The sequence below is a fragment of the Mus caroli genome, unplaced genomic scaffold (genome assembly GCF_978045245.1).
Source record: "Mus caroli unplaced genomic scaffold, Mus_caroli_1 scaffold_17, whole genome shotgun sequence".
NCBI classification, from domain to species: Eukaryota; Metazoa; Chordata; class Mammalia; order Rodentia; family Muridae; genus Mus; species Mus caroli.
In genome coordinates, this window is record NW_028227272.1 from 15,227,749 (window position 1) to 15,249,164 (window position 21,416).

General features: G+C 54.3%; 1 protein-coding gene across 7 annotated transcripts in view; it reads left to right on the plus strand.

Annotated features, from left to right (window-relative positions):
- Window positions 1-21,416, plus strand: part of Arvcf (ARVCF delta catenin family member) — a 59,032-nt gene that overhangs the window by 35,700 nt on the left and 1,916 nt on the right. The window contains exons 3-19 of one of the 7 annotated variants that reach the window (XM_029470203.2): window positions 4,527-4,757; window positions 12,216-12,374; window positions 12,554-13,080; window positions 13,973-14,472; window positions 15,018-15,201; window positions 15,711-15,828; window positions 16,140-16,311; window positions 16,835-16,852; window positions 17,619-17,690; window positions 18,676-18,803; window positions 18,969-19,119; window positions 19,391-19,589; window positions 19,693-19,804; window positions 19,899-19,986; window positions 20,192-20,245; window positions 20,517-20,602; window positions 21,155-21,274. In XM_029470203.2, coding sequence (XP_029326063.1) covers window positions 4,545-4,757; window positions 12,216-12,374; window positions 12,554-13,080; window positions 13,973-14,472; window positions 15,018-15,201; window positions 15,711-15,828; window positions 16,140-16,311; window positions 16,835-16,852; window positions 17,619-17,690; window positions 18,676-18,803; window positions 18,969-19,119; window positions 19,391-19,589; window positions 19,693-19,804; window positions 19,899-19,986; window positions 20,192-20,245; window positions 20,517-20,602; window positions 21,155-21,262 — 2,889 coding nt within the window. In that variant the 5' untranslated portion in view covers window positions 4,527-4,544 and the 3' untranslated portion in view covers window positions 21,263-21,274. Of the gene's footprint in view, window positions 1-4,526; window positions 4,758-7,893; window positions 8,045-12,215; window positions 12,375-12,553; window positions 13,081-13,972; window positions 14,473-15,017; window positions 15,202-15,710; window positions 15,829-16,139; window positions 16,312-16,834; window positions 16,853-17,618; window positions 17,691-18,675; window positions 18,804-18,968; window positions 19,120-19,390; window positions 19,590-19,692; window positions 19,805-19,898; window positions 19,987-20,191; window positions 20,246-20,516; window positions 20,603-21,154; window positions 21,275-21,416 lie in introns of those variants that run through there. The other 6 variants (XM_029470207.2, XM_029470206.2, XM_029470205.2 and 3 more) reach the window with 6 other exon arrangements.

Here is a 21,416-nt window from a genome sequence, read left to right on the forward strand (position 1 = left end):
ACTACCATCTCCACTCACCTGCCCGTCTCTCCACCACCCACCCGTCCCTCCCATTGCCTGTGATTTACACTTTCTCTAGCCTCCCTTTGTGCCCTGTTGCCTGGATCAGCTACCTTCTGCAAGGTCTCTGCCCTGGGCCTCCTCATCTCATCTGAGAGCACAGGAATGAGGCCTCTAACCCTGCCGCTGTCACTCACTGCTGTGGCTACTCTCATTTTTTTGGTTTTGTTTTTAAATCCTGCCACCCACCCATGTATGTGTGCGCATGTACAAGTTTGTGTGCTTGTGTACAAATGTAAGTGTGCATATGCCACAGTTCACATGTGGAGATCAGAGGACAACTGTGGACGTCAGTTCTTGCCTTCCATCTTGTTGGAGACATGGACTCTCTTGTAGTTACTGCTACATAAACCAGGCTAGCTAGTCTTGGAGCTTCCAAAGATTCTCCTGGCTGTCTCCCATCTCCATGTAGAGCATGCTGGGATTACAGACAGTGTGCCACCATGTCTAGTTTTCACATGGATTCTTGGGACCAGCATTTAGGTCATGTGCAGCAAGTACTTTACCCGATGAGCCATCTACCTGTTGTCTTGAGACAGGGTTTCACTGTGCAGTGCTGACTGTCCTTGAACCATGGAAACTGGGCTGGCTTGCCTCAAATTTGTGATAATCCTCCTGCCTCTGCCTCTTAAGCACTGAGAACGCATGCATGTGCCATCAAGCCTGGCAGCCACTGTTCTTTTGCAGTTGAGTTTTTCAAGTTTAATCTCAGTCCTGACTTCCAGCTCCCTCTTCTAGGTTCCTGGGTTCCTCTGGCATTCCTGGTATTCGTCCACACGGAGGGGAGCCTTTGTTATTCTGTTCCACTGCATATTTTACAAGAATGTGCAGTTGGTTGCTGGGCCTGGATGGGATGTTGTATGGAGCTGCTGGGTCTTCCCAGGCAGATAGCAGCCAGTGGAAAGGTCCACAGCATCACGCTTGCCTGGATGTTCCTGAGGTAATCCCAGGGATCCAGCAGATGCATAGTTGGTGTCCACCCCTACCCTAGATCTATAGTTCTGTGCCCCTAAGCTCTACCTGGGATAAGCATCTTTGAAGTCTCTATTGTCAATCTTTGAAAAAAATCATGGTTTTGGGTTGTTTGTTTGTTTTAGCTTTCCATGACAACAAATATTTACTGGTTTTGGTTGTTTGGTTTGGGTTTGGGTTTTTGCAAGACAGGGTCTCACTGTGTAGTTCTGGCTGTCCTAGAACTCACTCTTTAGACCATGCTGGCCTCAAACTCACAAAGATCTGTCTGCCTCTGCCTCCCAAGTATGTGTGTGTGTGTGTGTGTGTGTGTGACTACTCTCAGCTTTACAATTACTGTTTTAATATAAAAATAGCAATTTGAGTTACTGTCCATGCCCTGAGATGGACATGGTGGCACATACCCTTAATCCAGCAGGAACAGGCAGTCTCTGGGAGTTTGAGGTCAGCCTGGTCTATGTAGTGAGTGAGTTCCAGGCTAGCAAGAGGTATAAAGTGAGACTCTCAAAAATCCAAAAACAAACAAACAAAAAAACCCACTGTCTCTTGGTGTTCTGGTCCTGGGTCACCCATATCTCATGTGTGGACCTCCACTGATCAGCCTAGATGGGTACCCACACTTTGGAGTCAGTACCCCATCTAAGAGCAGACAGGTACACATAGTTTGGGAAGATGGCAGGGGCTCAGCACACATCTCTTTGCTCTCCTATGGGAGTTGCCAGGACTCGACCTCCCCACAATCTAGCTAGTGTTCGGGATGTTCCCTGGGAAACTCAACAGTCATTTAGCTCTGAGCTAGCTGAATTGGGCAATGGAAAGGCCAATGTGCGGTTTGGCTACTTTCTCATCGTAGCCTCAGAGTTCCGGGCCCCCAGCCAGCCCCATCCAGAGCCAGTGGATATCCTTCAGAGCGAATCTTTTTGGTTCCCTGAGCTGCATATTTGAGGTGGCTTGGGTCTGGGAAGCTATCTCCAGGCAGTCCAGGGTTGGTTATGCCAGATGGGGGTTTGTTGTGGTAAATAGTTAATATCAATGGGGGGGTTTCTACCCGGCCTTAGATCATTTAGTCCCAGGATAAAAGACCCAAAACTTTTATATTTATAATAAGCCTTAATCAGCAATAGAGCTGGGCAGATATCTACCCTCTATGGCTGTTTTATCTAACTCCCTGTGAATAACCCCGAGGTATGACTTGCTGTGTTCCTACTGTGTAGCTCTTTCTCCATCTGGCCAGCTCTCGTGGCTCGTTCTCAGGATCCCTTACCTCATGGGGTCTTCCTCTCTCTCTCTCTCTTCTCTCCTGCCTCATACCCCAAGCCTGGGAACTGAAACTCCGCCTACCTCTCTCCTGAAGAGCAAGGTCACACAGCAGCACTTGGTGCACTTGAGGATCTCATTGTCCCTGGGGGCAACCAGACCTTGGGGGCCAGTGTTCAGCATTACAATACATAGCAACAGAGTTTTAACCTTAACAGGGGTTGGAGGGCACAGTGGTGAAATCAGAGGTAAGGCAGGAGTCTCCATCTTTACACTGGAGGGAAGGAAGCTAACTTGTCCACAAGATGGATAGCTGTCTGTCAGGTCACCCTGCCTGGTAGTTCTAAAGCTCAGGTGAGGTGGGCTGATGCTTCCAGCAAGATAATCAGGCTCCATGACCCACCTCAGCCCTCCCTAGGGTAAGGTTCCCCTTCAGGGTGGGACCCTCTTCTAGGCTCAGCCTGTACCCTCATCAAGCATCCTGACAACACTTAGGCTGTCTGGGGAGGTGGGGGGAGGGTAGAGTGGCCCTGCTGGGACTATGCCTTCTGCTTCTGTGTTGCCATGGTGTCCAGAGAGCCCAATCTGTACCTCTCTTCCTAGCTCTTACCCTAGAGGTGGCCACCACCTCTCCCAACAGAAGTTTGGCTAATTTTACAGGTTATGGTTAGCTAAGGACAGTTCCTCTGCCCACTCCAGTGTTCTGCAAGGTCACATTGGCAGTTTTATTCATGTGACAGGTGCAGAGGAAGTGAACAGCTGTGGGGGCCAACACTCACTCCTTATCTCCACTGGGCCTCATCCCCTCGAGCTGTCTTGCTGCTTGCTGAGGGGACTGTGCTTTTTATCTCTGGGTTACATGTGTCACCAGTGTGCTGCTGCAGAAGTGGTCTTCTGTGGGTATCACCCAGTACATGCATGATATTCCCATGCAAGGGCCTTCCTTCTCTCAGCTCACACACTATATTGTTGCAGGGATGAGTGGTCCAGCAGTCTGCTTCAGTGGGCTTGTGTGGAACCAGCTGGGAGCAGGTCCCAAGCAGCACTGGGCTTTAGGCCACATACTGAGTATGGTGTATGTTTGTACAACCCCCACCCCCACCCACCCCGCCAAGAGCCTGCATCTGAGCCTTGCATACTTGGACCATTTTTGTTGTTCATGAAAAACAAACACACTGGTCAGCCAGAGAATGAGCGGCAAGGAAAAATGCTGGCTTATCACCGCAAACACCAAGCCCCTTCCCTCCGTTCCCCTGGGGACCTGGGGCTCAAGGAATAGCATTCTGCAAGTGTGTGGGCAAACCTGCGTCTCCATAAAGGCAGGACCTCAGATGCTTGGGGACTCCCTCTAGATCAGACTTGTCATGCACAAGCCAGGTTTTTTTTTTTTTGGTTTTTTGAGACAGGGTTTCTCTGTGTAGCCCTGGCTGTCCTGGAACTAACTCTGTAGACCAGGCTGGCTACTCAGAAATCCGCCTGCCTCTGCCCCCCAAGTGCTGGGATTAAAGGCGTGCGCCACCACGCCCGGCATGCACAAACCAGTTTTAAGCCAGGGGAGTCTAATGTAGCTCTCCCAGAACCTCAGCCAGGTTTTATTCAGCCTTGAGAAGCAGAAACAACTCCTGCTCTGGATGGAGTGGCTGTGACTCCTGGAGTCATAGTGAACCAGTGGAGGCTGAATTCCTAGTCCACAGCCAGTCTTTCTAGGAGCTCCAAGGTAGTGGTCCTCTCCCACCCACCATCCTTGGTGTCCAGCCTCTCATGCCCTGCCTGCTGGCTGCTTTGACTTGGCCATACCGGCTTTGTGGCTGCTGCTGGACCCTCACTCTCTGTGGGTCTCTGTTGGACAGGATTGAGGTGGTCCCATGAGACTGGAATCAGCTGGCAGACTCAGGGGCAACCAGAAGCCAGGAAGATAGAGCATATATATCAGATCACATCCCCCCTCCCACCAGGCTCTGAGAAACCCCTGGTCTATGGCTCAGCTGTGCTTGGCAGGAAGCAAAGAGCCTGGGTCAGAGGCCCAGCTTCACGGGGAGGGAGTTGCCTGCTTCCGGCCAACTTAGATTAATGACTTTTAATTTAGAATTTAATCAATGCAGCTTCCCTTCAGAGAGCTGGATGCTCTGGCCTGGGAGAGAGTCCTATGATCTGTGAGTAGGGTGGCAGGGGGCCCAGGATGGTCTCACCAGGTTGATGCTCCACCCTACCCTGAGCTTGTTCTGTTTTGCCTGCAGGCTGCTGGCACCCTGGTCATGGAGGACTGCAACGTGCATTCGGCCGCCAGCATTCTGGCCTCGGTGAAGGAACAGGAGGCCCGTTTCGAGCGGTTGACACGGGCACTAGAACAAGAACGGCGCCATGTTGCCCTGCAGCTGGAGCGTGCCCAGCAGCCTGGCATGAGCAGTGGTGGTATGGTGGGCAGTGGGCAGCCCCTGCCAATGGCCTGGCAGCAGCTGGTTCTGCAGGTAATAGTCTGGGACATGGTAAAGACAGCCAAGTAGGCAAACAGTTGAGGTCTTGGTGGATCTCAGCTAGCATGAAGTGGCTTGTAGGTCTGCTGGGACCTGGGAGGAAGAAAAGGAAAGTAGGTCCCAACGGAGCCAGAAGCCCCAGTTGTCTATGCTAGGCACAGTATGAAGAAAAGAACAGGACAGGCCTGACCCTTAGAATCTTGCTGCCTCCATTGTGTGAGCCCTCAGGGTCCAGGTACCTGGATTGGATCTGTTTTGGAGCAGTTCCTTTAAGAGTGTAGTCCAACCAGGCATGATCCCACCACCTGCCTACATCTCTGTGACCTAGCATCAGTTTCTCCATTGTCCATTGCTCTCAGACTGCATGCAGGCCCCACACAGGAAGCTCTGTTCCATAACCAGGACTGGAGGATAGACAAGTGGGAGTCTTAGCCCTTCCCTATACCCTTATGACACAGGGAGGTCCCAGAATGAGGAAATCCAGAGGTTGGGGTCTACTATGATTATCAAGGTTTCCTTTAAGTCTGAAATTCGCCCAGTTACCAGCAGGAAGAGGAGGCTACTCCTTACCACCCAGGACAGATGCTTGCACTGCTCTTGTCCTCCTGAGCTTCTCAGTGAAGGAGAATGAATGGAGATGCTCAGCTCCTGCATTCTTAAACTTTGCAGCAGCCCTTTCATGCTAGCATCCTCAATCTTAGCCCTTTTCTGGTCCTCCTGGACCTGTGTCCTAGGGAGCTATGCCTAACATGTACTTGGTAGAGATTGGAGGAACCCTGGCCTGTTTCAGCCAGAGAGGGAGGGAGGAGGTAGGCAGGTGAGACTCATAGACAAGCTGCCTGTGTAAGGCTCAGGGGGACAGGTTGAGACAGTCCCCAGCTGTCCTTGTCTGATGGCTCACAGATTCAGGTTCCTGTATCTACTCAAATCTACTCACCTAAAACGCAGTCAGAGCCAAAGATCTCCACATTTCCAGAAGACCCAAGCCCAGCAGGGAGTCATGTTTCCCTCCTCTCCTCCTCTTCTTCACCCCCCCCCCCACACACACACTTCTCTTTGACACCATCCCCCTTATTTCCCCATGAGGCAAGGTCTTACTATGTAGCCCTGGCTGGCCTCAAACTCAAAAGAATTCTGTCTGGCTGTGCTTCCTGACTGAAGAGCCCTTTTTTCAAAAACTGTGTGGTACCGAATGTTTTCTGAAAGGCAGTACGGTGAATTAGGACTGAGGGGAGTAGTAGGCCTGGAAGAATGGGCCACACCCGTGAGGCGCTTGCTGAGTCAAAATCCAGACCCTAGGTCTTTCCTGTAATCCTTGAACGTTGTAGCTCTAATAGTGTGTGTCTAGCATGCAGGAGGCCCTAGCGTGTGCGTTCTGTACAGCTAACCTTCTAAAGGAAATAGAACCGCTCAGCTGGGCCACATGGGGTCAGTGGTGGTCACTGTCCCTGAGGCTGTTCCTCAGGCACCAAGACACTCAGTATAGTCTTCCAAGGAAGGAACAGGCTCTGTTCTCCATCTCATTGACAACCAGTACTGGAAGACAGGGCGCCCTCAGGGTCAGTGTCCTGGCAGGAAGATGTTCCCATAGTCTCAGGCTTCTGACCTCAGGCTGTGTCTTCTCCTTACCCACTATCTCACCCCACTCTTGGCTTTCTAGGGTCTAGCCAGATCTGATAGGCTAATGGGGACATGAGGAGGCTCAGGCCAGCCAGGCCATTGCCTCGGTGTTGAATCTCTGTATATTAATCTCAACAAGAGCTCTCCTGGAAACTACCTCTGAGGCACAGGGCCATCATAGGTAGTTGAGAGCTTAGGGTGGTTGCAAGGCAGGTAGCTATGGCCTGCAGTTTGGGAGCTAGGGTCAAAGGTTACAGCAGACTTGTTCACTGGACTGTTCCCCAGTCCTGGCTGCCTGCCCTTCATCTTTTAACAGGATGAAGACACTCACCTTGGATGAGGGGAACACTCTCCTATGACTTGGTCAGTCAGGTTACCAGACCCGCCTCCAGCTCAGCCAAGGGGCTGCGCTACTGTTGGAAAATCTGGTCTGCATTCCCTCAAAACTGTGTTCTATTAACTGATCAGGCTGGCTATGAATGAAGGATGAAGGAGGTCATTCTGGTCTGAGTAGGGAAACTGAGGCCAGTGGGCACTTAGCGTGCTTGAGCATGCTGGCTATGCAGCCTCTGCTGGTGGCACGTCGTGGAGGTGAGGTGGGGCCTCAGGACAGCTTTGACTTTTCAGATTGGGGTGAGAAGTAGCAGACATGAGGCAGAGAACCAAGCCTGGGCCCCTTCCTTGGAGTACTTGAAGTACCCACTGGGCTTCCCTGGGCTGGCCTCAGTTCTCCTCTTTCAAGTTCTATCTTCATATGCACGAGTCATTAGCGTGCTCTGTAGTGTGGCCTCACACTCCCTGTCCTTGTTTTCCTCCAGCAGTCAAACTCCCCAGGTGTGGCTGCTGGACGGCTTAGGGTGGAGCAAGATACATCTTGCTGGCTCTGATCCCCACAGCCCATCTGTCATTTCCTAGTAGACTTAAGGCATCGAGGATAGGGTATAAAGCCAGTTCTGTTTCCAGGGCTTCTGACAAGAGCCCTGTTCCAGAGACTTTCTAGTCCAGGACAAATCAGACTTGGCCTTTGTCCCACTGTTTGATACACTGTAACGGCCTTCAAAAGCTGAGACTATGCTGACTTGTGTCTTGATGGGGAACCCAAGACATAGCAATAAAGCCCCCACTAAGCTCTGCAGTGACCTTTCCTTGGAATCCCATGTGGAGTGAGGACCCTGTAGCTTGAACATAACCAGAACTATGTCTTATAGCAAAATGACTCACAGGAGTAGTAGCTTGGGTCAGGTCTACTTTGTGGGACCTCAGTTTACACAACTGTAAAGGTGAATGGGCATATACACATTCACTGGGGATAGATTGAGACTTGAGTAGGAACGATTGCCCAAGTCTCTTGGTGTGTGTGGGTTTGGGATGGAGTTGCCAACCCTAGGGCGTGATGCTAGGAGACAAGACCTGGGGCTGGCAGCCGGTCAGGCCTAGCTGCAGAGTCCCGCCCCAGCCTATGGGGGGCGGAGCCTCGCCCGCCCCGCCTGGGCGCGCCCCTCCCGATTGGCTGCTGGTCTTGGCCGCTGCCAGGTCCGCCTGCACTGGAGGGAGTCAGTAGAGCCGGAGCGGCCGGAGCGCCCGCGGAGTGCGGTCCAGCCTCCGCCCCCGCCGGCTTGCAGCTTCCCAGCCTCGGTCCGATGCCGGCCGAACTCAGACAGGTTGGAAAGAACTCGGTCCTGCGGGGGTCGGGGGCGGTGTCCTGAGGCCCTGGCCTACCCGAGAAGACCTGCTTTTGTTTCGGCGAGCAGCCAGCCCTCCGCAGCTATTGTCTGCTCTGGAGCGGGCTGCACTGACCCCCAGGGCAGGAGCGGTGGTGGTGGCGGGAGTGAGCCAGCTGCCCTGCGCGGAGGGGGCGTGTGCGAACACCATGCGCCTCGGTACCTTAGAGGCTGGAGCCCCGCGTTGGGGAGCAAGCCGGGCGACTCAGCACTCGAATCGAGGGTGACCCGGGAAGGGTACACCCCTCCGCCTGTGGGACAGGTGGCGGGGGAGGGGGAAAAGGCGGGGCATAGGGCCTTCTAGGTGGCCCCTCCCCAAACAGAGCGAGGCCCTCCGGATGAAGGAAAAACTGGCCTAGGCCTCTTGCTCCCTGGGGGCTCTCTCGGCTCCCCTTCATTCCCCTTCCGCTCGCTTCCGACAACACTCTAGGGACCAGTGGAGCAGCTTCTTGAGATTTAATGGAAACCCTTTCTGCCGCGGCATTGCACGTGAGGGGAGGGCAAGGGAGGAGCAGAGCCCGGTACTGCCCACATGTGGTGGCGAGAGGGGTCTACCCGGCTTCCCGGCTGTATGTGTTCCAGTACAAGTGAGGAGCAGGTGTGCTACATGTACTGTGTTCAGAGGGAGTGGGGTTTGATAAGCAGTGAAACTGAAGCTGTGTGGAGCAGGGACTGCCTAAAAGACTCCTGATGGTAGTAGGAGGGAGGTCTGCCACACATCTAATGTGGTCCATAGCTTCTGGTCACTGACTGCCCAGTCAGAAAGTCATGGATTTGTGGTCAGTGTGACTGGGGTTCAGGCTTAAGGGAAACTGGGAGTGGTGACACACGGTTCCCCTCTCCAGCTTCTTCAGCCCACCAAATGACTCTTGGCCTTTTAGCCACTGTCTGGGGCCACACCCTGGCAGGCTTACTGCTCCTGTGGGCTATGGAAGGGTTGTGCAGACTGGGCATAAAGGAGGTGGTATTTTGTGGTGACCAAGGGCCTGCCTAGTAGGAGATGACAGCCTGACTTGTCCTATGCTCTGTTTTGGAGGGCCTTGCTGGAGTTCAGAACTCCATCCATCTGCTAGTAGCCACTTTGTGCCCCCTGGGGACCTGTCCCCAGAGGTGTGGGCTCCAGGTGTGCACAGGAACTGCACAGGGTGGGGCACGAAGACCTGTGGTCTGTTCTGCATGATACAGACTGTAGAAGCTTGTGCATCAAGTGTATGAGCTCTTGTATCCTGACATACCTTGGTTTTCTCCCCATGGTCCTGGCATTGGACCTATGGGTGGGATGGGTTTCTGGAGCCTTTCCTCTCCGCATGAGGAAGCTGAGTCCCTACAAGTTTGTGTTCAGCACTATGCTTGTGGGGCCCCTCTAGGGAGCAGGGTAGCTAGGTGGGTCCTAGCAAACCCAGGACTGCACAGCAGCCCCTCTCCTGTATAGGCCTAGTAGCGCCAAAGTGTGGAGGATGGAAATGGCTTCTTATAGAGAAAGGATGAGACTGGAGCCACGGAGGGGTGATAGTACATAGTTGGCACACAGTGTTGCACAGGGCTGTGACAATGTAGTCAAAGGTGCCCATGTCTGGTACAGAGTGGAATAACCCAGTATCGGCTATCAGGCTGGGCTACAAGTATGGGGAATAGATAGGCTGGTAGGTGGGTTATGAAACATGGAGACACTCCATCAGCCCTCGCTATTGAATATCGATTGCTGGTTTAGCCCACCATTTTACATACGCACCACAAAGAAATTCTAGAAGCTGGGTTCCAGGGTGGCCTTGTGCTTCTTACTATCAGAGGCCTCATTTTTTCTCATCTGTATAAGCACTGAGAACCCAACAGTGGCTAGGTGGCTGGGTGTCCATGGCTACTTCCCTGTGTGTTGGAAGCACACATAAGAGCCAGTGCCAATAAAAGTCCAGACAGGTGGGTGGGAGATAGGGTATGTTGAGAACAGGAGACATATTGCACTTGGGGCCATGTCAGATCTCATAAGTAAATCAGTGCACTTGTGCCTGTGTTCCTGATTGGGAACTCGTGTGTGCACGTACCCGTGTTGGAGGGGTTAGAGACATCTGTGTCTTTGAGTCTAGATCCCTCTCTGTGTGTATGCTCAGGCATGTGTAGCTGGCCTGACTTTCCCAAGAACATGACTGACTTACACTCCTGGCTGCCTGGGTGAGGTCATTGACTGCTTTTAGCTTCCTGAGGTCATCTGCTAGCAGAGACTCAGAATCGCAGGATCTCTCAGCCCATACATTAGTGGGTGACTACCGTAGGTGGCCAGCCTTTGTTGGGATCCTGTTTCTATGGACTACTGTGTAGCTGTGCATCACAGGTTCAGCACAGCCCAGGGTCTGTGATTCACAGTGTCCTAGATCCTTCTTTGCTTTACCACCTTTGTAGGGAGTAGGGCGGGGTTCTTCTCTGAATGTTTAATGCATGTAGATGCATGCAAATCTACAAAGGGGCCCTGTCCCCTGGCAGAATGTCCTAAGCCACTTGTCCCCTCGCCTTGCTCCTCCCCCTCCTTCGTAGCTAGGAATGCTGCTCCTAGTTCCCCTACCCACCCCCTACCCCCACCCCACCTCCCCAACCCCCCCCCCAAAAAAAAAAACCCTGTTGAGCTTCGGAGAGTCCAGCAGTGAGAGCTGCGGCTTGACACTCAGGCACCAAATAGAGATGGAGCAGCCGCGCAGGCCTCAGCACAGAGTCAGTGTCCTTGGAAAAGTGCCCAGGTCACCCAGTCTGGCATCTTTCCAGTTGTCCCTACATTGGGCCTCATCTATTTCTCTTTCCCAGGGAACAGGGTCTCCGCGCCTGGACAGGTCCCAGACATTCCATCTCATTCACAGCCTAGGAAAGGGACCTCCAAAGCCTGTCCCAGAGAGGTGCGGTGCGGCAAAGCTCACCGGTTCCTTGTTAGCCGCATTCCTGAAATAAATCCCTCTGCTAGGACCTGTGTGGTTCTGACAAGCCTCTTCTCCATCCAGGCCTCAGTTCTCTCACTTATAAAGTCACCTCTTAAGTCTCCAAAGGCAGAGAGAGAGAGAGAGAGTGAGAGAGAGAGAGAGAGAGAGAGAGAGAGAGAGAGAGAGAGAGAGAGAGAGAGAGAGAGAGAGAGAGAGATTTGATTGAGAGCGAGCGTGAGTGCGGTATGCTCTGTGCCTCCACTGTCCCGTGTTACCAGAGGCCAGGAGATGTTCTAGATGCTATGCTATGCTAGTGACATACTTGTATTCATACACTCGCTCTGTCAGGGGCCAGGTGCTCCCCTAGTACAGGAGCTAGCCTGAGAAGGTTTACTGTCCCTGTGATCTCTGCAGGTAGGCCTGTCATGAGGACAGCCTGGTTCCCTGCATAGCACAGTGCCCAGGCCAGGGAAGGGCATTGTGGCTCTGTAGCTGGGGAGGTGTAGTATGAACTACTTAGGCCTCCCTGGGCCTTGGATGGGGAGGCACAGCCTACTGCTGACCTAACCATGGTTACAAAGGAATGTGTCCCTCTAACCCGCCCACTGTAGCTTGAGTTCCAAGCCCTATTCAGGCCAGATGCCAACCCTGAGATGTTGACAGGATAAGGCCCTGGACCCAGAACAGACTGGCTCTCAGATCCATGTGCTATTCTGCACAGCGAGGACTGGCCTGGCTTCTTGGAGTTGGCTTCCACGCTGGCTAGTCTGACTAATATACAAGTGGGCCTCAGTCCATGACTATCTTGCCTACAATTCCCCCACCATGCCTCTCTGCAGGGTGCTAGTAAGGAGGAAGGTCAACGTGAGGAGGCAGGTGATGTCTCCTGAACATCCTGCAGGACCTTCTTGGTTCCCCTCTGTGCCTAGAAAAGCCTGTGGCAGAACCATGAAGCTCAGGGAGGCCACCTTGGACCCAGGAGAATTGAGACCACCCTGGCTTAGGGCACTATCTCCATCTCTAGAGCCAGCAAGCCCATATACCATTTTCTCGTCCACAAGGACAGCCTGCCAGGTGCCTTTAGGTCCAGATGGACTTGTTTTGTACGTCAGCCCCAGTTTGAGGAACTGATAACCCCTGGTCAGCAGGCATACAAGGCAGAGTGAGTTGTATATGGATATTGACCTCTGATATCCTTCTCTCTCTAGGAGCAGAGCCCGGGTAGCCAGGCATCGCTGGCCACGATGCCAGAGGCACCCGAGGTACTGGAGGAGACAGTGACTGTGGAGGAAGACCCTGGCACCCCCACCTCTCACGTATCCATCGTCACATCAGAAGATGGTACAACCCGGCGGACTGAGACTAAGGTATGGCTTGATCCAGGAAAGAAGAAAGTAGCTTGGGCAAGCATAGCTGTCCCTCTGTGGAACAGACGTGCGAGTTGGCCCCCAAGAACCACTTGTTTGGATGGGGAATTGAGGCCACCCTGGCACCAATCTTGTTCTCTAGAGCCACCAAACCCATTTGCTACTTTCTTGTCCATCAGGTCACTAAGACGGTCAAGACTGTGACTACAAGGACAGTACGCCAGGTGCCCTTGGGCCCAGATGGACTCCCCTTGCTGGACGGCGGCCCTCCACTTGGCTCTTTTGCTGACGGGCCCCTGGACCGGCATTACCTACTTCGTGGTGGTGGTCCAGCAGCCACACTCTCCCGAGCCTACCACAGCAGTGGAGGTGGCTTTCCCGATGGTCCCGAGTCCCGTGATATTCCAAGCTATGGCAGCTTGTCCCGAGGGCTCGGGGTACGGCCACCACGTACTGGCCTCCTGGGCCCGGGACCTGGTGATGGCTGTTTCACACTGCCTGGCCGCCGAGAAGCCTTCCCTATGGGCTCTGAATCTGGACCACCAAGTGGCCGCTCTCTGCCTGAGCATTTCCAAGCTGAACCATATGGCCTGGAGGATGATACACGGAGCCTGGCTGCGGATGATGAGGGTGGCCCCGACCTGGAGCCTGACTATAGCACGGCAACCCGGAGAAGACCTGAGTACGGGCGGGGCCTTCGTGCCAGGTGAGCACCTGTCGCTTATGGCCGCCTCTTCTGGGAACTCTCTCTTCCATTCCCCAGTTACAGAGTCTCCCAAAGTCTTCAGGCTGTATTTCAGTTTGAATTGCTTCCATTTCTTCTCAAGGAGAGCAACAAGAGCAGGCCTGGGATGGTGGGCATGCGCCTGGCAACACAGGTGCTAATAATGCTCATAACCAGCCAGCTGGCCATGAAGACCCGGGCGTCAGATGTTTTCAGTGTGGCTCTGCTTAAGGCCTCTCAAGTGTTTGTGCCTTGGTCTCCCCATGCACACCAGCTCAGCCCCAGGGGCCCTAGTCCTTCTTGTTATGACGCCTGATCCTGCCCTTTATGCTATTCCCACTTAGATCTGTGGCATAGAAACATGACCACAGCCCAAGTCTAGAGTTTGTTATGTGACTCTGGGAAAATTATGTGACCTTCCTAGCCTTCCTTCCCACTTTCCTGGGAAGTGGGTGTGAGAGTTCATAAGGTCCTGAGAGCCAAGCCATGTCCTTGTCAGATGGTCTAATTGGAGTGGCCACGCACAGGGACAACAATATTCTACCCCTTTACTGGTATAGTCAGCTGGTATTACAGAAAGGACGTGGGAGTCCTGCCCTGTCCCCAACAGATGCCACACTGACATTAAGTCACGATTAAGTAACACTGTTAAAAAGCAAACTTCCTGACATGGGCTGTAATCTTGACCTTGCAGCAGCACTGGCTGGGCTGGGCTGGACTGGACCTCTTGGTGTCCACACTGTTTGGAGCTGATGCAGGATGCTGTCAGTCCCCCTTGGCAGGGAATTCCTAGACCCCTGGACTAGATGTTGGGGGGGGGGTTGGGCTGGCAGCTAACTGTGAAGGTATTGGCAGGATCTGTTCATCCACACAGGGCCTTTGATGACACAGCAGATGATGCTGGTGAGCTGATAGAAGAGCGTCCCCCATTTCCAGCAGCAACAGCCCCTCTGGCCCAGCCTGAGAGGGGCAGCCTGGGCAGTTTGGACCGGGTAGTGCGGCGCTCACCTTCAGTGGATAGCACCCGCAAGGAGCCACGCTGGCGGGACCCCGAGCTGCCAGAGGTGCTGGCCATGCTGCGGCACCCTGTGGACCCTGTGAAAGCCAATGCTGCAGCCTACCTGCAGCACCTCTGCTTTGAGAACGAGGGTATTAAGCGGCGAGTGCGGCAGCTGCGTGGGCTCCCCCTGCTTGTGGCATTACTAGATCACCCTCGGGCTGAGGTGCGGCGCCGGGCCTGTGGGGCACTGCGCAACCTCTCCTATGGCCGGGATACTGACAACAAGGCCGCCATCCGGGACTGCGGGGGCGTGCCAGCCCTGGTGCGCCTGCTGCGGGCTGCCCGTGACAATGAGGTCCGTGAGCTGGTCACTGGTGAGTGGGCCTTGGCCATGGCTGACATGAGCGTGGCTCAGCCCGAAATTGGGGAAACAGGAGTATAGCAGGCCCATGTCCTGGGATGGGTCCCCAACTCTCTCAACCATGGGGTTGCTGGCACCAGACCCTGCCGCCCTGGTTCCTAACCTGGAGCTTATGCCTTGGAGAGCTATCACTGGTTATGCCTCTTCTATAGCTTTTTCCTTGTTAGCTGAAAGCTCCTACTAAGTGCTGCCTATACATACATCGTGTTGTACAGGGCCCAGAACCTCTTACAGCATTCAGTGTTCCTTATGTGAACTGAGTGTCACTCAGTGTAAATGCTTGCCTAACATGTACAAAGGCCCTGGGTGCCATCTTTGGGACAACTTCCTATCCCTGCTCTCCACCCCCACACCTCACAAAAACAGTAGCAACTATGCTGGCTTCAGGTGCTGGCTAGAGGACAAGGAGGGAAGCAGAAGCAGATTGTAAGTGTCGTTCCCGGGGAGGCCGAGGCAGTACGGTCATGGTCAACAGTGCTAACTAGAGGCACATTACAGGCACACTCTGGAACCTGTCATCCTACGAGCCCCTGAAGATGGTCATCATTGACCACGGCTTACAGACTCTGACCCATGAGGTCATCGTGCCCCATTCCGGCTGGGAGCGAGAGCCTAACGAAGACTCGAAGCCCCGGGATGCCGAGTGGACAACAGTCTTCAAGAACACATCAGGCTGCCTGAGGTGTGGACAGGGTTGGGGCACAGGCCTGTCTGTAGGGTGGCAGGAGCTGCCATGTTTATATCCCAGCTTGTTCAAAGTTTAGGCATTCCTGAGCCACATCCTAAGTCTCTGGGATTTGCAGTGGAGATCTGCTCACACCCACAGATAGAATCCTGTGTCCCTGAGGTCCTGCCTGTCCATCAGTTTTGTACCATTGTGACCCTACAGGGTCCTGGGAACTGTTGTTGGGGGAAAGGGGCAGAATTACCTACATATCATGGATTCTGGCCCCTTGGGGCCCTTCTCTATTCTGTTCCAGTTCAGCTGGGAGCAGGGGGACTTGTCCCCCACTCCCACCCCCCTCATACAAGGCTAAAGCCTGACTGCTTGGGATAGGCCACCCTGTTCACCTTCACTGAGATCCAGCAGGGCCTACTGTGCAGATAAAAGTCCCTGTGGTCTGGGGAATTTAGTGGAACAAAAATGGGGGATGGGGGTAGTCACTGGTGGTCCTGCTCCCTCCCACCCAGGAACGTGAGCTCAGATGGTGCAGAGGCCCGGCGGCGACTCCGTGAGTGCGAAGGGCTGGTGGACGCTCTCCTACATGCCTTGCAGTCAGCTGTGGGCAGGAAAGACACAGATAATAAGGTGGGTGGGGCAGATGGGGACCAGCCTGCCCTCCAAATTCTCAGCCCGAGGGTCACAGGAACAGAGGCCAAGGGTCACAGGGAGTACCCCAGAATGGCACAGATGAGAACAGGTTGTAACTATCCAGAACAAGGCACACAGTCCCTCACATGGCACAGGGACATGACACAGGGTCGCTCCGGCAGTTCTCCCCATCTTAGGCTGACAGTGACACTGTTGTTAACTAGCCACGGCTTCACACAAGGGTCTGGACACTCCGCAGCCCCCTTGTCCAGTGTTTTCTGCTCAACCAGGACACCTCTTCCCCACAGTCAGTAGAGAACTGCGTGTGCATCATGCGGAACCTGTCCTACCACGTGCACAAAGAAGTTCCAGGGGCTGACAGGTACCAGGAGGCAGAGCCTGGGATCCCGGGCAGTACTACAACCTCCCAGCGACGGAGGAAGGATGACGCCAGCTGCTTTGGTGGCAAGAAAGCAAAAGGTGGGTGGGTGAGGTGGAGATGTGTCTTTTTCCCACTGCTTCCAAGGCTCAGGGCTCTCCATGACCATGGCAGTGGTCCTGGAGTCCTGATGACATCCAGTCGGTCCCCATGGGTGTGCAGCAAGTGGGAAAGATGCAGACTCCAGGCCTAGCCTTAACCCTTTCCTGTGGGTCATGGGTTGCTATTACCTTTGTCTCCTCTGGGGAAGGATCTGAGGGCCCACAAATGACACTACCTGGCTATTCACAGAGCAGCCTGCAAAGCACAGCCCTCTCCTTCACCTGGCCAGGTGCCCTCAGCATTTGCAGGGTACAGGTTCAGTTCCCTGCATCCTCCAGCTGTAGCAGTGTGACAGGTGCTCTGCCCTGTGCCTTCCGGTACTGAGTCCTTCCCCAGAGTTCCTGGAGTGAGTCCTGTCACACAGTCGCTTGCTTGGCCTGCCATGGGTGGGGATGTCAGTCATGGGAGGGTTCTGCTGCTCAGGCTCATCTGCTCTCTCCTGTGCTTCCTCCGGCCGCCCAGAGGAGTGGTTCCATCAAGGTGAGTCCCTGTTTGTTCTGCTGTCCAGGTCTGGCAAGTGCAGTGGGCAACAGAGTAACACTCTGTTACCTAGGCTCAGGCAGTTATTTCCATGACAACTGTAGGGCAGCTGGGATGCCATCCAGCCTTCAGGCCCTGCCCCACCCCCCAGTCCCCTGGAAGGGCAGCCATCTCCATGACAACTGCATAGACATGACAGAGGCTGGAATGTAGCCCTGGGCTGGTGGGGAGGCCCAGGGGCTGCTGCTTACAAAGTCAGAACAAGCTACCAAGCCAGCACTGGGACAGAGCAAACAGTGGGCAGGGCCTAGGAATGGCCAGCACCAGGGGACCATCTGCCCCTCAGATGAAATGGGTGATGTGTAGCACAGAAGTACATACGGGTAAGCAGGGCGGGAACACCAGGTCATCTGCAGTGGCTTGCTGGCTGCTATAGGTTGGCTGACGACTGGTCCCCAACTAGGGGAAGTTTTCTCCTTGGATGGAACTTTTAGGCCAGCCTTGCTGCACTGTGGTCTGGTATGCTGCATCAATGTCCCTGATGAGAGGGAGGCCTATGTACTCAGGACATGGTTAGGCTGTTCTACGCTCCAATGCCACCACTGTCCTGGGCTAGCCTGACTTCTCTGAGGACAGTACATCTCTGCCAGGGTGTCTTAGGTCCCCTTTGGGCTCTGAGCAGGAGAGGGCTGTGCCTAACTCTTGCCACACACTTGTCCGTCATGGACTCTCCCTCCCTCTCAATTCGTACCACCTTCTGTTTCAGGGAAGAAGGATGCAGAGATGGACCGGAACTTTGACACACTGGATCTGCCTAAACGAACCGAGGCTGCAAAAGGTGAATGGATAAAGAGGCAGAGCTGGGGAGCCTGGCCAGGGGTCAAAACTTTGTGCCATGAGTAGACCAGGAAGGCCTGGGTTTGGAGGGTCAGGTACATAAACAGACTAATGCATCAGAGTGGGGTTCCCTAGAGAATGGCCCAGGCCTGGTAACTCCTGAGGGTTCAGACGGTATGTACAGGTTGTTTCAGGTAAGCTCTTTCCTAGTCACGCAGCAAGTGAGAGAGAGGTACATGGGTTGGAGAGACACTGACAGTGACCAAGCTGTGTGACTTCAAAGGGGCATGACCCAGGGAGAATGGACATCTGCAGTCCAGGGTACGTCACCCCTGCTGTCTGTTATATCTGCTGGATTTCCACTGACATTGTGCAGTGAGTGCACTGGGAACTAACCTCAGTGAGAAACTGCCCTGGTAGGCCCAGCCAAGCCCAGGATATCAAAAGAACCCTGATGCCCCTAACTGAGGCAGGCCTGAAAGCACCTTAGCTCTTACCCATGAGGCCTTCTGCTGGCCACCATCCTTGCTGCTAGGCTGGGCCTCAGTTACTGGAGAGCCTGGAGTAGTTGCCCAGGGATGCCTGTTGCTAGAGATGGGCATCAGCTACACAGTCTTGTTACTTACTCACTAGTGAGGGTGGTCCCTATGGTCAGATAGGGTAGGTAAACCGTGTCTTTAAGGGTGCTGCCCTGGTCACATCCAGGGAAGGTAGGTTCTGTTGCTGAAGTAGCCTAGTGTCTATCTCGCTCTACCTTCCTCCTGGATGTGCGTCCAGATGATCCAGGGTTAAGGGGTATCCTCATCTTCCTGCTTTACCCCCCGGCTCACCATCAGTTTGCCCATCTGAATGAGGACATTAATTGATGTTAAACATGACTTCAGTATCTGTCCCGCTCCCTACCTCCAGAACAATGACTAAGAAGGGGCTGGAGGTGGGGAGAGGAGTCTAACAATGACTCTGGGCTGCCATTGCCCTGTATCTAGGCTTCGAGCTGCTGTACCAGCCGGAGGTGGTACGTCTCTACCTCTCACTCCTTACGGAGAGCCGGAACTTCAACACCCTGGAAGCTGCAGCCGGTGCCCTGCAAAACCTCAGTGCTGGCAACTGGACGGTGAGGAGTCAGGTTGGCAGGGAGGACCAGACCTGGACAGAAGGAGTCCCAGATACCTCAGTGGTTCTGCCTTGAGCCCTTAGCTCCATCTGGGCCAATGTGGTTGGTGCTGTGCGAGGAGGCACCCCCCCATCTGAGCAGTCACCTCCTCTGCTACCCTCACAGTGGGCCACGTACATCCGTGCCACAGTGCGCAAGGAACGTGGGCTGCCAGTACTGGTGGAACTGCTACAGTCTGAGACCGACAAGGTGGTGCGCGCTGTAGCCATCGCGCTGCGCAACCTCTCCCTAGACCAGCGGAACAAAGACCTCATCGGTGAGGATGCTGCTGTGATAGGCCAGGGCTTGTGAAATGGGGCAGGTACAGGGAACAGGCTGTGGGAGGATAAAGTTCAGGGGACCAGATTCCTCCCAGGTGGTTGGTTGGGCTGGTCCTACGCTGAGCTATAGGGGCTTAGGTCTTTCCCCAGTCACTGAGGCTCAACCTGCTAGCAGAGGTTGTGTCTGGTGATACTCATTGTATGAATGCCAGTCCTTCTCACAGGGTAGGGTAGAGATATGTCCTAATATCTGACCCTGCCTCTTAGGGAGCTATGCCATGACAGAGCTGGTTCGGAATGTTCGCAATGCACAGGCTCCCGCTCACCCCAGTGCCCACCTGGAGGAGGATACTGTGGTTGCCGTGCTCAACACCATCCATGAGATCGTGTCCGACAGCCTGGACAATGCTCGCTCCCTCCTTCAGGCCCGTGGTGTGCCTGCCCTGGTGGCACTTGTGGCCTCCAGGTGGGTGAGGGCAGGGCCTGCTGAGGGTCGGGTGGGTTTGGGGATGGAGGGAGACTGGGATGCGGTAGGCCACTGACCCCAGCCCTGGCTGCTGCTGCTGCAGCCAGTCAGTGCGGGAGGCCAAGGCAGCATCACACGTGCTACAGACTGTATGGAGCTACAAGGAGCTGCGTGGAGCCCTGCAGAGGGATGGCTGGACGAAGTCACGCTTCCAGGTACAGCTGCCCCGCCTTCTCTCTCACTTTGCCACGTCTGATCCCAACCAGTTTCTTAGGCCTTAACTCTTCCTTGTGTTTTGTGACTCCTCAGTCTGCTAGCACTGCCAAAGGACCCAAGGGGACACCAAGTTCTGGCGGCTTTGATGACAGCACACTGCCACTGGTAGACAAGAGCCTTGGTGAGCACAAGCAGGGGAGAGGGACATGAGACTTACCCTGAGGCTTAAGGGTAGCTCCCACCTGCTAATGCACAAGCTAGGCGGGGTTAGAGAGATAGGACAGACTCCTGACAGAAGACACTGAGCACTGTTCTGTGGTGAGCATGTCTGTCCTGCCCTCCCCATGCCTGCACACTGCTCATGGATACCTGCTCATGCCTTGCAGATGGGGAGAAGTCAGCCATCCGGGATGTGATCCCCATGGATACCCTTGGTCCAGGTGAGTGCAGGTGTGCAGTCAAGAGGGCTGGGGAGGACCACCTGGTTTCATGCTGTAATCCTGGGCGATGCCAAGGCCTTGCTATGATAAAATGTCAATTGGAGAAAAGATAGGTGGTTGATTTAGAGGCCTCAGGACTGGTTGGAGCTGGCACTTAGACCAGAAGTCCCCCATCCCAGGGCTTTCTGTATCTGGACTGAAGGAAGATCACCTATCCCCATGGTGACTTCCCCAGAACTCCATTTATTCCATGCTCTGTTCCACCCTACAGATGGTTATGCCACAGTTGACCGGAGGGAGAGGAGGACACTGGGCAGTGACTCCACAGGGGACACCTCTGAGAAAGAACTATTGAGAGTGAGTAACAGCAAGCAAGTGCCCAGGGAAGCTTGTCAAGAGAACAGCCAGATAGTGTTGAGCCTGATCAGAATTCGAGGACACGGCTGGAGTGGCACTCACTTGCAGGGCCCAGGAAGTAGCCCATATATCCATCATCAATCAGACTTCAGCGCTGAGGGGTCTGGTGCACGCCCCTGTCGCAAAGAAGCAGACAGGGGCAGCTCTGCCTGGCCACAGGCTGCATAGGTCCAGAGAGTCCGAGCAAACGGATATGTACCCTTCTCTTACATGTGTATGGGCAAGGTATCTACTGTGGTCCCTTGGAAAAGGCAGCATCTACCACCTGTGTGCCAGTATTCTGGCTTCTACCAGCCTCTGGGTACATCCATGTGTGAGCCATAACCAACCCCAGAGCTTGGCTTCCTTTTACTGCCTTGGCAGGCCCTCCATGCCACCCCTTCCTTGTATACATCAATCAGCCTGAGCCAGCCTAGCCTACCCTTAGCTGCAGTTAACCTGCTTTTATTTTCTGCTTCTAACTCCTGTCTGCCTACTCACCATGCACTGCAGCCCGATCCTGGCAGGAAGGCCCCTCCGCCTGGGCCCAGCAGGCCCTCGGTCAGGCTGGTGGACGCCGTGGGGGACGCTAAGCCTCAGCCTGTTGACTCCTGGGTCTAGCTTGCATGCCTGGTACGTTCCTTCCTCTGGTTTGCCCATCCTTGGACTAGGGCTCCGTGTTCATCTCTGCTTGCTGCATGACTGAGCTCCCTATGTGATCTCTGGCAGGACTTGACAACAGCCCTGTTCCGGTCTCTGGAGATCAGGGTCCTGG